This window comes from Crocuta crocuta, unplaced genomic scaffold, assembly GCF_008692635.1.
Source record: "Crocuta crocuta isolate KB4526 unplaced genomic scaffold, BGI_CrCroc_1.0 scaffold147, whole genome shotgun sequence".
Classification (NCBI taxonomy): Eukaryota; Metazoa; Chordata; class Mammalia; order Carnivora; family Hyaenidae; genus Crocuta; species Crocuta crocuta.
In genome coordinates this window covers 4,380,011-4,397,892 of record NW_027532594.1, presented here as the reverse complement: position 1 = coordinate 4,397,892, position 17,882 = coordinate 4,380,011, and the positions used below count along the sequence as shown (strand labels likewise).

Genomic DNA, 17,882 nt, shown 5'->3' with positions numbered 1-17,882 from the left:
TCCATGCACTGCTGAGCCAGCCAGTTGCCCCTGTTCTGAAACTTATACTTAACACATCTTAGACAGGCTTTCCAGTAAGTCTGTGGCTAAATTGTAGTTTGTAAAAGCTGTATNAAAAAAAAAACTGTATAATATTTCATTTTATGCTTGCAGTTTTATTAGGTTTTGTTTGTTTTACTGTTACATGAACAATGCTTAAGTAAATTTCTATACACCAATGTCTTTTTGTATATGTGGGAATATTTGTAGGATTAATTCCTAGTGGGATTGTTGACTTAAAAGATATATGCATATAAAAGAGTGATAGAGTCACCAAAATGCCCTGCTTAAAGGTTGTACCAGTTTTTACTCCATCAGCAGATGGAGTGTCTCTGTCTCTTCCCATACCTCCACTAGGTATTAAAATGTAATACCTGCCTGATGAGTGAAAATGGGATCTTACTGTTTTAACTAGCAGTTCTTGTGTGACAGAAGTTAAACATTATTGGCCATTAATCTTTCTGTGTTCTGCTCGTTTTATTCATCTTTATCCTTCACTGGTTCTTTATATTTTAATAAAGTTATCCTTTTGTTTTATGTTGCAAATATTTGCCTACAGATTTTTGTTGGTCTTTCATCTTTGTTTTTGCTTGTGGTGTATTTTTAACCATGTAAATTTAAACTTTTTATATAACTTATCCTTTAACCTCACTATTATAGTGTAAGCTTCATAAGGGCTGGGCTCCATCTCAGTCATCTTTATATTACCCAACATACCTAGCACTAGCCCTTTGTATAGATGTTCCCAAACTGTAATTATAGCTTGAATCTTCCTAAACCTATAGAAAAAAAAGTAATCATTCTAACCCTTCCCTGTTTAGAAAACCAAGCTGAAACATTTTATGAGGGTTAAATAAGTTGAAAGTGACTAATGAAGAATTTGTAATCAAAAAACACCTCATTTTTTCATTTTTATTTTGATCAAGTTGAAAGACATGAGTGTTGATCAGGAGGAAGTTAGCAGGCTAACTTGCCACTCCAAATGTAATGTGTAAATATTACGAATTCATGATGCAGGGAGCCTGGGTGGCTCAGTTGGTTGAGTGCCTGACTCTTGATTTCACCTCAATTCATGATCCCAGGGTCATGGGAGCATGTTGGGATCTGCACTGAGCATGGAGCCTGCTTAAAATTCTCTCTCTCCCTCTGCCCTTCTCCCTTGCTCACTTGTTTGCACTCTCGCTCTCTCAAAATAAAAAATTAAATTTTAAAATTAAAATTCCCTCTAAAACGTATTACATAATGTGACTTGATCAAACCTCTAAAGCACTTCTCACGTAAAGAGAAAGTCTAGCCAGCTGAGGAAACTAAATAAAAGAATTTTCTTTAACGGTGATCCTTTTTTAAATACATAATCTATCAAAACTATTAGCTAATCATAGAAAGGAATGGACTTTTTCTCCCTCCCACTCCTCTTCTATTAAAGTGAATCAGATATAGTCATGATTGTGTCAAAAGTTCAAAAGGGAAAATGGAAGGTAAAATGAGCTGAATTGGCACTCTTCCCTCAACATTGTACCTGTAAGCTTGATATGTTGTTTCAGAGATTAACTTTACGGACTTCCGTACCCAGAAGTATGAAAATTCTTAGGGAACTCTTTCACAAGCTTGATCTTAACATATTGAATAAAGAGAGCAGCTAATCCCTTTTGTAAAGTAATTTGAGAGGAGGGAATTCAAAATGTAAAATCTCACCTGCAGAAAACACTCAATTCTATAAAAGCCTTTATATCTTTAGACACTTACAAAGACTTAATATTTTAATGCGGAAGGGTGAGCTTGGTTAAAAAGCCAATGGGTGAAATTAGAGAGAAATAATCCAGTGCTTTCTTTCTGGGAATTATCATCCTGCTCCCCAGGGGACCTAATTTTATTCCCTGTGGGGAATAAGAATACCCTTCTGTACAGCAAGCCAGCATCTCTAAATATAAGCTTGACTTTTAGTATAATAAGAGTCTTGTTAGGTGCAATTTTGCTCTTAGTCATTAATACAATGAACAAATGTTGTGGTTACCTGGGAAAGAAAATTCAAGTGCTTTTAAACCTCTTGTGAGATTTGGTTTCATGCTTGAAACCTATCCAGTGTTATGCCCAATAGCATCTGTAGAGGATTCCAAGCTATAAGGTATACAACATAGAGAAGCTAATACACTTTGGAAAAAAATTGAGACCTACTACAAAATGGGTTTAAGGTCCTGAATAAAAAGCTTTTCTTTTGCTGAATGACAATAACTTATCAGTGGTATTAAGCTTAACAGATGAAATTTTCTTTTAAGAGTGAGTTTTACCTGATGGATGATGTCCCTATATACAAAGTATTCCTTCTGGTGATATTTTTTTCTTTTCAACTGTAAAACATTTTGCTCTTCTACAAGTACAGAAACTGAATTAAAGATAAAATGTAATCTAAGAGTATATAGGTTTTTTTTTAAGTTTATTTATTTTGAGAGAGAGAAAGCACAAGTGGGCCGGGGAGGGGGAGGGGGCGGAGACAGAGAGAGAATCCCAAGCAGGTCCCACACTGCCAGCAAGGAACCTGATGTGGGGCTTGAACCCACGAACTGTGAGTTCTTGACCTGAACCAAAGTCAGATGCTTAACTGACTGAGTCACCCAGATGCCCCCAAGAGTATATAGTATTAAATCGCATTTTCAGTGTGGTATGGCATTGTTTTAGATGATTTTTGTCCCTTGTAAACCTTGTGATATTATTATATGCATTTTAAGTTCTGTTCTTGATAATAAAGTCATGGTAATACACTGCTTCTGCTAATAGTCCTTAATCATAAACCATTTTAAATTGGGTTTGGTAGTGTATTTTCTCTTTTTATAGGGATAAGTAAAAAGTAGAAATCTTTCTTGTTACTTTAAATTTAGAGGTTGATGTAAGTGTTCCTTGCAGTCTTGTAAAGAACAGTCTCCATTCCAGTATATCCTCAAAGTACTGGGCATTATATTTCCAATTCTTAAACTTGGTGTCAGCCTGTAAAGCTGTAGATCTATGAACCTGATCTAATCTATGTAACTCCTAGTTTCCCACTAGTAGTAGGAATGCAGACATTGTACTCTTTCCCTGCTAGTTTCTGGCATTCTATTTGAAGACCATTAAGAATAATCTTTTATGGAGCGCCAGGGTGGTCCAGTCGGTTAAGCGTCCGACTTTGGCTCAACTCATGATCTCACGGTTCATGGGTTTGAGCCCCGTGTCGGGCTTTGTGCTGACAGCCAGCTCAGAGCCAGGAGCCTGTTTCAGATTCTGTATCCCCCCTCTCTCTGACCCTCCCCTACTCACGTGCACTCTCTCTCGCTGTCTCTCTCACTCTCTCTCTCTCTCACATAAATAAAACAGTAAAAAAAAAAAATAATCTTTTATTAGAGATCACTACTAACACTGCAGAAATACAAACAATAATAAGGGAATATTATGAGCAGTTATATGCCAGTAAATTGGGCAATCTGGAAGAAACGGAAAAATTCCTAGAAACATATAAACTACCCAAACTGAAACAGGAAGAAACAGAAAAATTGAACAGACCCATAACCAGTAAAGAAATTGAAATAGTAATCTAAAATCTCCCAAAATACAAGAGTCCAGGGCCAGATGGCTTTCCAGAGGAATTCTACCAAACATTTAAAGAAGAGTTAGCACCTATTCTTTTGAAGCTGTTCCAGAAAATAGAAATGGAAAGAAAACTTCCAAACTCATTCTATGGGGCCAGCATTACCTTGATTCCAAAACCAGACAAAGACCCCACTAAAAAGGAGAACTATAGACCAATTTCCCTGAAGAACATGGATGCAAAAATTCACAAGATACTAGCCAATGAGATCCAACAATACATTAAAAGAATTATTCACCATGATCAAGTGGGATTTATGCCTGAGATGCAGGGCTGGTTCAATATCTACAAATTAATCCGTGTGATACATCACATTATTAAAGAAAGGACAATGGGGTACCTGGGTGGCTCAGTCAGTTAAGCACCCGACTTCAGCTCAGGTTATGTTCTCACTGCTCATGATTTCGAGCCCCGCATCGGGCTCTGTGCTGACAGCTCAGCCGGGAGCCTGCTTCAGATTCTGAGTCTCCCTCTCTCTCTGCCCCTCCCCTGTTCACACTCTGTCTCTCTCAAAAATAAATATTTTAAAATTTTTTTTGAAAAAGAAAGGATAAGAACCGCATGATCTTCTCAATAAATGCAGAGAAAGCATTTGACAAAATATAGTATCCTTTCTTGATAAAAACCGTCAAGAAAGTATGGATAGAAGGATCATACCTCAAGATCATAAAAGCCATATACAAAAGACCCGCTGTTAATATCATCCTCAGTGGGGAAAAACTGAGAGCTTTCCCCCTAAGGTCAGGAACAGGACAGGGATGCCCACTCTCACCACTGTTATTCAACATAGTACTGAAAGTCCTAGCCTCGTCAACCAGATAACACAAAGAAATAAAAGGTATCTATATCAGCAAGGAGGAAGTCACTCACTCACTGTTTGCTGATGACATGGTACTCTATATGGAAAACCCAAAAGATTGCACCAAAAAACTGCCCTACCAGATCCATGAATTCGGCAAAGTCGCAGGGTATAAAATCAATGCACAGAAATTGGTTACATTTCAATATGCCAATAATGAAGCAGAAAAAGAGAAATCAAGGAATCGATCCCATTTACAGTTGCACCAAAAGATATAAAATACCTAGGAATAAACCTAACCAAAGAGGTGAAAAATCTATATACTGAAAACTATAGAAAGCTTATGAAAAAAATTAAAGACGTAAGTATTGGAAAAATATTCCATGCTCATGGATTAGAGGAACAAAATACTGTTAAAAATGTCATTGCNCTTCACAGAGATAGAACAAACAATCCTAAAATTTGTATGGAACCAGAAAAGACCCCAAATATCTAAAACAATCCTGAAAAAGAAAACCAAAGCTGGAGGCTTCATAAATCTGAACTTCAAGCTGTATTACAAAGCTGTAATCATCAAGCATTATGGAATGGCACAAAAACAGACCCTTAGATCAGGGAACAGAATAGAGAACCCAAAAATGGACCCACAAACATATGGCCAACAAATCTTTCACAAAGCAGGAAAGAATATCCAGTGGAATAAAGAGTCTCTTAGGGTGCCTGGGTGGCTCAGTCGGTTAAGCGTCTGACTTCGGCTCAGGTCATGTTCTCACTGCTTGTGGGTTCAAGCTCCACGTCAGGCTCTGTGCTGATAGCTCAGAGCCTGGAGCCTGCCTCAGATTCTGTGTCTCCCTCTCTCTCTCTGCCCCTCCCCACTTGCACTCTGTCTCTCTCAAAAATGAATAAATGTTAAAAAAAAAAAAATTAAAAAAGAGTCTCTTTAGCAAATGGTGTTGGGAAAACTGAACAGCAACATGCAGAAGAGTGAACCTGGACCACTTTCTCACAGCATACACAAAAATAAATTCAAAATGGATGAAAGATTTAAATGCAAGACAAGAAGTCATCAAAATCCTAGAGGAGAAAGCAGGCAAAAACCTCNTTCAAGCTCCACGTCAGGCTCTGTGCTGATAGCTCAGAGCCTGGAGCCTGCCTCAGATTCTGTGTCTCCCTCTCTCTCTCTGCCCCTCCCCACTTGCACTCTGTCTCTCTCAAAAATGAATAAATGTTAAAAAAAAAAAAATTAAAAAAGAGTCTCTTTAGCAAATGGTGTTGGGAAAACTGAACAGCAACATGCAGAAGAGTGAACCTGGACCACTTTCTCACAGCATACACAAAAATAAATTCAAAATGGATGAAAGATTTAAATGCAAGACAAGAAGTCATCAAAATCCTAGAGGAGAAAGCAGGCAAAAACCTCTGACCTTGGCTGCAGCAACTTTTTACTCAACATGTCTCCAGAGGCAAGGGAAACAAAAGCAAAAATGAACTATTGGGATCTCGTTAAGATAAAAACTTCTGCACGGTGAAGGAAACAATCAACAAAACTAAAAGGCAGCTGACAGAATGGGAGAAGATATTTGCAAATGACATATCAGATAAAGGGTTAGTATCCAAAATCTATAAAAAACTTATCAAACTTAACACCCAAAAAAGAATCCAGTGAAGAAATGGGCAGAAGACATGAATAGACACTTTCCCAAAGAAGGTATCAGATGGCTAACAGACACATGAATAATTCCTCAACATCACTCATCATCAGGGAAATACAAATCAAAACCACAAGGAGATAACACCTCACACCAGTCAGAATGGCTAAATTTAACAACTCAGGCAACGACAGATGTTTGTGAGGATGTGGAGAAAGAGGAACATTTTTGCACTGCTGATGAGAATGCAAACTGGTGCAGGTACTCTGGAAAACAGTATGGAGTTTTAATCCTTAAATCCTTAAAAAATTAAAAATAGAACCACCCCATGACCCAACAATTGCACTACTAGGCATTTATCCGAAGGATACAGGTGTGCTGTTTCAAAGGGGCACAGTCACCCCAATGTTTATAGCAGTGCTATTCACAATAGCCAATGTATGGAAAGAGCCCAAATGTCCATCGACAGATGGATAGATAAAGATGTGGTACATATATACAGTGGAGTGTTAGCAGTCAAAAAGAATGAAGCCTCATAGCTCAGTTGGTTAAGCATCCAACTTCAGCTCACGTCATGATCTCAAGGTTCGTGGGTTTGGGTCCTAGGTCAGGCTCTGCACTTACAACTTTTTGGAACCTGGAGCCTGCTTCAGATTCTCTGTCTCTCTCAAAAATAAATAAACATTTTTAAAAAAATGAAGCCTTACCATTTGAAACAACGTGGATGGAACTAGAGTGTATTATATTAAGTGAAGTTAGAGAAAGATAAATATATGACTTCACTCATGGAATTCAAGATACAAATTAAGATGAACATAAGGGAAGGAAAGCATTAATAATATAAAAACAGGGGGGGACAAAATATAAAAACTCTTAAATATAGAGAACAAACTGGGGGTTGCTGGAGGGAATTTGGGTGGGGGAATGGGCTAAATGGCTAAGGGGCATTAAGGAGGACACTTGCTGGGATGAGCATTGAGTGTTATATGTAGGGGATGAATCACTGGATTCTACTCCTGTAATCATTATTGCACTATGTGCTAACCAACTGGGATGTAAATTTATATGTATATACATACACACACACACACACACCATATAAAGAATAATCCTTTATTCTTTTACTGTGAAACATCTATTCCAGTCATAGTAACAGAATATTTTTTGTTTCATTTCAAAGTAGTTAAGGTGTCTCTCCCCTGTGAGTATTGTATAGTAAGATACTATCTAAAGTGGATGGCAGTCAGCTAGCTTTATCTCACCCCTGTTCACAAATTACTGAAACAGAAAAAATGACCTACATTAATGTACATAGCTGACCTCAGGAAGAATTATATCCTAAAGCATATGTACAGACATGCATTTTAAAGGTTGTACTCTAGGGGCCCCTGGACAGCTCAGTTGGTTGAGTGTCCCACTCCTGATTTCAGCTCCAGTCATGATCCCAGGGCAGTGGGATCAAGCCCCATGTTGGGCTCTGTGCTGAGTGCTCAGAACCTACTTAGGATTCTCTCTCTTCTCTAAAATAAAAATAAAAAAATAAATACTACAGTGTAAAATACTTTTTTAACATTTAGTGAAGTTTTATTTTGTTAGGAGTAAAATTGTCATCTTGATAACTTTATGATTTTCTTTTCTTAAGGTAACCACGCTTGCCCTGTTATCAGTTTGACAAACAGATTCCCCGGCCTCCTTTTTTTGAAGTCCTTGTCCCATGCTTCAACTTAGGAATGATTTTTTTTTTTAATTTCAGACAAATCTGCCTATTTTCAAGCTGAAGGAATCTACTGTTAGAAGAAGATACAGTGACTTTGAGTGGCTGCGAAGTGAATTAGAAAGAGAGAGCAAGGTAAGAATTATTTGTAATGAGATTTTAAAGCAAAACACTCTGACTTTTAATGTTAAGGACTTTTCAAAAAACTTACCTAGAATGATGTAAAAGCAAATACAATTTTTTTTCAAGGAAAAAAATCTTATTTTATGGGAGATGGAGGAAGGAAAGGAAAATTTTTGCTCAGAACTCTTTTTTGTCTACTTAAATGGCCCAGTTGAGGCCTTTACTGACTCATACTTGGATAACGGTTACTTCTTAGAACTTTTTTGCTATTACTTCCTTCCTTTCCCTCATCTTCCTATTCAGTCTTGCCCTCCCAAACACTCCTTGCCAAGTTTCTCTTCTTTAATATGTCTCCTATATCACTGTAATTCCAGGGGTTCTTTTTGTTTTTTTTTTCTTTTACTGACTCATAATATTTTTTTCAGTATCACACATGTATATATAACAAAACTTCCATAAACCAGTACTTACCTTACTCTGATATGTCCTGATATTTTTCAGCTTAGCTTTTTAAATGATGGTCATGGTTTAATAGGTTGCTACGTGCAATTAAGTTTATTTATTTTGAGAGAGAGAGCAGGGGAGGGGCAGAGAGAGATGGGGGGAGAGAGAGAATCCCAAACAGGCTCTGCACTGTCGGCGTGGAGCCCAGTGCAGGGCTCAAACCTATGAACTGTGAGATCATGACCTGAACCAAAATCAGGAGTTGGTTGCTGACGAGCCACTCAGGTGCCCCAATACATGCAAGTTTAAAACTGTTACATAAAATCGTCTTCTCTTGAAAGAAAACTTGGTGGCTTTGGCTACAAAAGACCTTCAGCAAGGCAAGGTCTCTTTCTAGTCCCTTATTTCAGCCCTGTGTCAGAAGAAGATCAAAGACATGGAATCCTGGAAGGGCATGGTGTGCTCAGATGAAAAGTTACTTAATGACTAGAGTCATTAAAAAAGTTGATAACGGTAGGCGCCCAGAATTAGGGTCGGGCTGGCTTCTACTCATTTCTGAAGTGTGATAAGTTGAAGTGGAAGGAAAGCTTCTTAACCAGATACCTGTGGCTAGATACAAGAGCAATATACACAAATCCCCACATTCCATCGAAACGTAAAGGAAAAACAATTTTACTCAACAGGCTATCAAAGTATAGGGACACCTGGGTGACTTGGTTGGTTGAGTAGCTGATTCTTGATTTTGGCTCAGGTCATGATCTCACAGTTCATGGTTTTGAGTTGCTCTCTCGCTCTCAAAATAAATAAATAACAATTTTCTTAAAAAGACTGTCAAAGCATAAAATGTTTATGAGTAAAATAAAAAAGAAATATAAGACCCATGTAAAGAAAACTTCAAAACTTCACTGAAAGACAAAAACAGAACTTAATAAATAGAAATACTGCATTCTTGTTTTGGAATATTCACTTTTGAAGATTCATTTACTCTATAAACATTTGAGAGCTCATTCTGTATGCGCAATGAGTTATAGATAAAGCCGTGAATATATTAAGTCCCCACTTCTATGATGCTTACATTCAGTTGGGGAAGTTGGGGTGGTGGTGAAGGGAAAGCAGAAAAAATACTAAGATACATAGTATGTCTGAGAGTGATATGTTGTAAAAAAACAAAACAACAGGAAGTAGGGAGTTCCAGGAGAGTACTCTTTCATAGAGTGGTCAAAGGAAGGCTTCACATAGAGGTGACATTTTAGCAGTAAAGCTGATCAAAGTAAAGCATTATCTTCTAACTTATTTACAAATTCATGAAATTCTAATAGAAATCTTGATTTTTTTAATGAACTTACAGAGCTTTTTATATGAGCTTTACAGTGAAAGGAAGCTCAAGAAGAGTAAAATTATTTTCAGCATGTACTGAGTATGTGCAGACATCAGAGATTTTTTTAAGCTATAGTAATTAAAACAGTTTGCTATTGCTTTAGGAACAGGCAAATAGATTAGCTGAATGTAGTAGAACTTAGAATGTATAGATCTTAGCAGCTGACTTGCGTGTTCATTAGAAATTTAGTTCAGAACAAAAATAACATTGTCAATCAGTAGGGAAAAGAATTTATATTCAGTAAATCGGGTTGAAACATTTGACTGTCCAGGAATAAAAATTTATAACTCACTGTGTATAAAATGGATGGTTTTAAGATCTAAATGTACAAAACAAGTTAGGAAAGTTATGGGTAACAAAGATGACATTTTTTATGACCATAGGGAAGAAGTATCCTTTTTCCTCAGCTTTAAAATTGAGATATAATTGACAACATTATGTAAGTTTATGTTTTACGTATATATTGTAAAATGATGAACTCAATAAGCTTAGTTAATATACCATCACCTCACATAGTTATTATTAATTGTTTTTGGTGGTAGTGGTGGTTGGTAAGAACATTTCAGATCTACTCTCTCAGCAACTTTTAAGTATATGATACAGTATTGTTAACTATACTCCCCATGCTTTACATTAAATCCCCAGAACTTACTCATCCTATAACTGGAAGTTTGTACCCTTTGACCAGCATGTCACCATTTCTCCCATCTCCCAATCCCTGGCAACCACTAGTCTCTGCTACTCTTTGTTGCTAGGAGTTTGATTTTTTTNTTTTTTGGTTTGGTTTTTTTTTTTTTTTTTTTTTTTTTTTTTTAAGATTCTGCCTATAAGTGGGATCATACAGTATTTGTCTTTCTCTGTCTGACTTATGGGAAGAAGTGATAGATTTTGGGCTTTGCTTAACAAAGCACATGGCACATTGGAGTGTTTAATAAACATTTGGTGAATGTATATAGCACCTTTTGAAAAAATAACAGCTTTATTGACATATAATTCACATGCCATAGAGTTCACCCATTTAAAGTGTAAAATTTAGGGGCATCTGGGTGGCTCAGTTGGTTAAGAATCTGACTCTTGATTTCAGCTCAGTGAGATCAAGCCCCAAGTCAGGTTCTGTGCTGATAGCATGGAGCATGCTTGGGACTTTCTCTCCTCTCTCTGTGTCTTACATACACATTCTCTCTCTCAAAATAAATAAATAGAAATAAACTTTAAAGGGTAAATTCAGTGGTTCTTAGCATATTCACAAAGTTGTGCAGTGATCACTAGTCAGTTTTAGAACATCTTAGTCACTCCATAAAAGAAATCCCATATCCATTAGTAGTCCCTACCAATTTTTCCTCCAACCCTACACAGCCACTAACCTATTTTCTTTATGGATTTCCTTGTTCTCATATAAATAAGAGCAGAGAATATGTAGTCTTTTGGGTCTGGCTTTTTTCACTGAAGGTGTTTTCAACATTAAACACTAGTTCTTTCTTTCCTAATTAATTTATTTTTATTGCCAAATAATATTCTGTTGTGTTGATATACCACACTTTATCTGTCCATTCATCAGTTGGTAGACCTTTGGTTATTTCTGCTTTTTGACTATCATAGATAATGCTGCTGTGAACATTTGTGTACAGGTTTTTTTGTTAGGACATATATTTTCTTTTCTCTTGAGTATATACCTAGGAGTGTATTTACTGGGTCCTGTGACAACTCTGTTTAACTTTGAGGAAGTCCCAGACTGTTTTCCAAAGCAGCTACACCATTTTATATTCCCACCAACAGTGTATGAGAGTTCCACTTTTCTCCACATCCCCCCCAACACTTAATTATTATCTGTCTTCTTTATTATAGCTGCCCTAGAATGTGTGAAGTTGGAATATCATTGTGGTTCTGATTTTCATTTCCCCAGTGGCTGATGATGTTGATCATCCCTCCATGTATTTATCAGTTATTTACATATCTTATGTGGAGAAATCTTTTTTTTTCCAGATCCTTTGCCCATTGAGTGTTTCATCTTTTTATTATTGAGATGTACCTAAAATATGTAAAAAAACTCTTAAAAGTCTCTTATGAGATATTTAATTTGCAAAAATCTCTTTATCTATGAATTGTTTCCACTTATTATTGTCCTTTGAAGCACAATACTTCACTTCTAACAATAGACCAGTTAAATATCTGAGGGATTTGACCTATGTGAAAGTGGTACTTTTATTACAGTATTGCTAAGAACAATCAATCAAGTTATTTTGTTTATAAGTATCTTTTTTTAATTAAAAACATTTTTTTAATTTTTATTTTTGAGAGAGGGAGAGAGACAGAGGCTGAGTGGGAGAGGCACAGAAAGGGAGACACAGAATTGGAAGCAAGCTCCAGGCTCTGAGCTGTCAGCACAGAGCCCAGTGTGGGGCTCAAACTCACAAATTGTGAGCCACAGTCGGATGCTTAACTGACTGAGTCACATAGGCACCCCTGTTTACAGGTACTTTTAACTAAGATCTGTTATATGAGACAAGAAAGTAGATGATTTTTATTGTGTCTACTGGTCATTTTGATGCTGTCTTTAGCTTTTATTTTAGTATGTTTTCACTATATTATGCTGGCCAAGTATTTTCCTATCTACTTCTCACCCCACATGTGCACACATATGTTTGGATGAATGACTCTTAGATTGGTATAAGAATTCTAACTAGATCTTTCCAGACTTGTTCAGCAAAAATAATTTGTTGAAGATCTTTGGAATCTTAGCTGGGCATGCCACTCACAATTTTTGTAGGTCATTAATCCTTTTACCTACAACCTAACCATCCATTTCAGTGACTTTTTTGAATATTGTGTTAGGAAGAATATGTCTCTGCAGATAATACATAGTGATCTTAACTTTCATGCTGAATTATGTCCTGAATTAATGGTAGTCATCTGTTTAGTGCATTGGTTCTAGATTCCTTTTTTTAATAGTAGTTTCATAGATAAAGATGTTTTTTCCTGCCCTTCAGAAAAACTACTCTGTTGGAGCTCAGTTAATGGTCATGATCTCTTTCTCAGTTGTTAGGTCCCTGCAGGTTTTAACATTCAGCTTCACAAATATTAGTGTAGAGAGAGAGATTCAAGAATACTAAGGCAGAGTTACAGAGATACATCTTTAGATGCCCTAATCATTGGTCCTGGGGAAAAGTGTAGATCTAGGAAGGAATCATGAATTTTATATTGGGTATTTGGTTTTGTGTTTCTTTTTTGCTCTTTGCTATTCATTTTCTTCTTTGCTGTTCTTTATGAAGTTGTGTTGCTCTTTCCCTTTTTTTTTTTTTTTACCCAGCTGGATTATTGTTTTAGGATAGAAACTGCATCAGGGGTTTAAGGTTTTACCTCTTTTAAAGAGTACGTATAATTACTTCTGTTTACTATTTATATTTCTTCTTGATTTGTTTGCTTACACCTTTTCTCTATTTTGGTGTAAGATACGGATCCAGCGAAGTGGTTAGTCATTTAACAGATATTTAAGCTTCTGTTGTGTTGTGTGCCCAGCTTTTCTAAAAATAACCATAGGGAGCCTGAGATAGTATCCTTGATTTGAAGGCATTAATAGGGTAAGTTGGTGGGTTTTCCACCAGCGCCTCTGTTTTATCCCCCAGCACACATTTGACAGGGTCTGGAGACAGTTTTTATTGTCACAACTGAGAGTGCTACCCAGTCTAGTGGGTGGAGTCCTGGTTTGCTGTTAAACTTCTGCAGTGCACCAAGAAACTCCTTCCCCTACCCTCCCCACCACTACAAAAAACAATGTGATTCAAAATGTTAATAGTGCTGTGGGTGAGAACCCCTAAGACAGAGAAACCAAACTAACCTGTGAAATAAATAGCTAGGTGCTATTTAGGTCAAATATTTGAGCTCTAGATAATTCCTAGAAGAGAGAGATCAGTTTAAGTTGACCCTACAGGATAGTTAGACTTTGAAGGGGAACAATAGGATGTTCGTATTTAGGAAAGAAATGACAGGTCTTTGGGGAAGGATGGGGTAGTGGATTTGGGAGAAAGTTGACATGTTTCTTAGCCTAGAAAATGGAAGTGTGGTGGGGTACGTGGGTGGCTTAGTCAAGCATCCAGCGTTCGATTTCAGCTCAAGTAATGATCTCATGCTTCAGGAGATCAAGCCCTGTTTCAGGCTCTTTGCTGACAGTGTGGAGCCTGCTGAGGATTCTCTCTCCCTCTCTCTCTCTCTCTCAGGATTCTCTCTCCCTCTCTCTCTCTCTCTCTCTGTCCCTCCCTTTGGTCACATGTATGCTCTTTTTCTCTCAAATAAACATTTTTACAAAAAGAAAAAGAAAGTGGAAGCGTGGTGACAGAATTGTTGATTTTTTTTTTTTTTTATCAGCACCTCAAATACAAGTAGGAAAGACTGCATGAAGATGGTATGAGGTAGAGGAAATAGGCCACAGAATTCTTATCTGCCCATGCTGGAGAGAATGTTGTTACTATTTCATTTCTTCATTTATTTAAGAAAGTTGATTTTGATCTCTGTAGTTTTTCATTGTAATAAAGCATGGTCTTCCTAAGCGGCATCAAAACTGGAGGCATCGTAGCCTTTATTTCATGATTGCTCGAATGTTCTCTTTGTATACTTGTGCTTCAAGAAGTTGCTATGGGCCATGCCATTAAGGAGCATTGATCTATGTCTATGTCTATTCTGTCTACCTTAGGTTATCTTGCCTCCAAAACATTGACTCTTTTTTAATGTGTTTTTTTTTTCAGTGTGTTTTTTACTGATTTTCTATTTAAAGAAAATCACTCATTTAACTGCAGAATAGCCATCACAGTGAACATATACTTTGTCTTCATGTTGTGCTCTATAAATTTTCACAACCCAGTCAAGCATCTTCAAGAACTTTCTTTCCTGTGTTCTTTTAGGTTGTAGTTCCCCCGCTCCCTGGAAAAGCATTTTTGCGTCAGCTTCCTTTCAGAGGAGATGATGGAATATTTGATGACAATTTTATTGAAGAAAGGAAGCAAGGGCTGGAGCAGTTTATAAACAAGTAAGTACTTTCTGTCCTTCAAGGGGTGTAAGAGCAAATAGTGTTCTGAGACAACTTTAGGCGAATACTCATAATTTAGATATTAAGCTAAGCTGTAGTACTGCTTTTCTTTTTGGCCATTTCCTGACTAACTTTTTGTATCATTTAAATAAAGTAAAAGTGTATAACAAGTTGAGTATCATGTGATAAATATTAACACACTTGAGTGATTAAAATGAGTATCTTTGTGTTGACCTAAGTTTTATATTTGTTTTTCTTGGTTAATTTATGCAAATTACATTTAAAATTGCAGCATTTAAAAAATAGTTTTACTTATGATTCTTTCTCATTTAAGGTATGTTCTAGCATGAACAATAAAACTTGCAGTACACTTGCAATCATTTTGTTTGATTGCAGATGGAGATATTATCAGCATGTCTTGTGTAAAGGTGCACATTTAAAATTTTCATGGCAAAATGTTTCTTTTCAAAATGTAAGAAGACTTACAATTGTTTATCTTTTACTTTAGAAACTCTTTCTAGCTTTTAATTTTATTCTTTATTTGAAATATAGCCATTTTTAAAAGCCAGAGTAACAAAGTTAATGTCAGGAAGGGGCTTACTATAAATTGTGCATTGGCCTTCAATTTGACCAAATAAAGTCAAATGCTGGAGGGAGAATATGGTTGTATGAGGTTACATGTTAGCCAACAACTTCAATTTTTATCTAGTAATTTGAAGATCTGTGGGTGGTAAACAGGAGGGAAAGGTGTACAAAGCCTTTAACATTTAGTTTAGCACATAACCTTCATTGCCTTTTATGAACATGCTTTCCTTTGGAGAAGGCACTGCTAGCTGAGGTATTTTTTAATTCAGAAATGAAAGTCTGGGGGTGCCTGGGTGGCTCAGTCGGTTAGGCGTCCGACTTCAGCTCAGGTCATGATCTCACGGTTCATGGGTTCGAGCCCTGTGTCAGGCTCTGTGCTGACAGCTCAGAGCCTGGAGTCTGCTTCAGATTCTGTATCTCCCTTTCTCTCTGACCCTCTCCTGCTCACTCTCAAAAATAAGTTAAAAATAAGAGGAGAAAAAAAAAGAAATGTAAGTCTGGTTACCCATTTTGATCTTGTGTTTAGCCTGCAATGGAAACCTTTAAAGCAGGCCAAAAAAAAGGAAAACCTGTGGACACGTGCCTCTTTTCAGTGTTTTGAGCTTTTATTTAACTTGAGTGTATTTTTTTAATGTCAGTGTATTTCTAATTTTGATCCTGTATCTTTTCCTTCTTTAAAATGAGTTCTTAGAATTAATGACATGCTTCACTTTTAACATTGAAATTCATTTAGGTTTTTTTTGTGAATGTACGCACTGCTATAGAAAGAAGTTTATTGGGCACAAGTGCCATAAGCAGTGCCAGTATGGTGAATAAATGTTTTCTAAATGACCCTGTCAACCAAAGGAAAGGAAATTTCCCATTAATTGATAGAGCATAGCCTAATGAGCAGTCCACTTATTGCTAAATCATACATGCTTTCTAACTATAAAATATATGAGTGACTCCTGACCCACTTTTATAAAATATTGGGACTAAATTTGTTATTTTTACTCCTAGGGTCGCTGGTCATCCTCTGGCACAGAATGAACGTTGTCTTCACATGTTTTTACAGGATGAAATTATAGACAAAAGCTATACTCCATCTAAAATAAGACATGCCTGAAATTTGGTGAGAAGGGGCAAAAAAAAAAAACTTTCCGTGACGATTAATGATCCGTATGCACCAGTGGAGAAGTTCTATCTAACTTTTAGCATGCTGCACAGAAACTGGTAGAACATGCCTTCAGTATACTAACATTCATATGCTCAGTTGTGTTTTGTTTTGTTTGGCAGTTGACAAGAAGTTAATTTGCTTTAGTGAAAAATTCCTCGTTCCAGCTTTTCTAGCTCTTCCTTGCTGTTTTAATGTGGTTCACGCTATAGCCCCACAAACCCGTTATCCAGTATAATCTGCAGTGTCCTAACTAAAGTTACTGACTTGGTCTTATCTGCACAGTTTTCGTGTCCTGTTTGCTTTTTGAATCTGATTAACTAGAATATTTCTCTTACCCCTTTTTCATATGTGATGTCACTTGACCTAATTTATGTGTAGAAGCACTACACCATTGGTTTCCAGTCCCCTACGTGTGAGATACACACGCGTGTGCAGAAAGTATCTCCCTTCAGGCTTGTAAGACCCTTCACATGGAAGATCAATGAGGGAAATCTTTATATTCTGTATAAAAACAAAATCCAATTTATATACTAAAATCATTTGTCTAAAAATTTAAGTTGTTTTCAAATAAAAATAAAAATGCATTTCTGATATGCACTGATTGTGTTGCCTTCAGCTTCTTTTTTCCCCCCTTTATGGCTGTCCTACTTANAAGATCAATGAGGGAAATCTTTATATTCTGTATAAAAACAAAATCCAATTTATATACTAAAATCATTTGTCTAAAAATTTAAGTTGTTTTCAAATAAAAATAAAAATGCATTTCTGATATGCACTGATTGTGTTGCCTTCAGCTTCTTTTTTTCCCCCCTTTATGGCTGTCCTACTTACTTGTTGAGAGGGATTATTTACTAATTATATACTTCTCATTCCTGTAACTCCATTCCTCTTAAACAGTGATGATATCAAATATGCTACCACCCTTTGAATTGGGGTATTTTCTTTTATACAACAAAAAAGTGATGTACTAAAAGAAGCATTCCTTAAAGCTTACTGAGTTGTTATGAAGCACCTTGTGTATTTGAAAAATGCTTTGTATTCTCAAGTCATTCTCGAAAGGCCTTTTAAGATAAGTCAGCACTGTGCCTCCTATTTTGCAGAGGAATTTTTTTCCTAGTTCACCTAAGTGACTTGTTTTAACAACCTTAGCAAGGGTATAATAACCCTTTTCTTGATCAGCAGATTCATGCTTTCTCTTTAATTTGGCTCAGGATGGTGGCGCGCTTTATCCTCTTCAACGGAGGGAGAAGAGCACAGCATTCTAGCCTGACGTGTATAAGTGATAAGAAACCAGAAAATGTGGGACTCCTTGCTGTCTAACTTGTGTTGTAGCCAGNCTGGAGTTAAACCACAAGG

General features: G+C 36.6%; 1 protein-coding gene across 1 annotated transcript in view; it reads left to right on the top strand.

Moving 5' to 3' along the window:
* The window catches only part of SNX3 (sorting nexin 3), a 40,783-nt gene extending 23,656 nt beyond the window's left edge, over positions 1-17,127 (top strand). Inside the window, exons 2-4 of the mRNA XM_077779986.1 lie at positions 7,860-7,955; positions 14,661-14,785; positions 16,370-17,127. Coding sequence (XP_077636112.1) covers positions 7,860-7,955; positions 14,661-14,785; positions 16,370-16,475 — 327 coding nt within the window. The 3' untranslated portion in view covers positions 16,476-17,127. The remainder of the gene's footprint in view (positions 1-7,859; positions 7,956-14,660; positions 14,786-16,369) is intronic.
* The last annotated feature ends 755 nt before the right edge of the window (positions 17,128-17,882 follow it).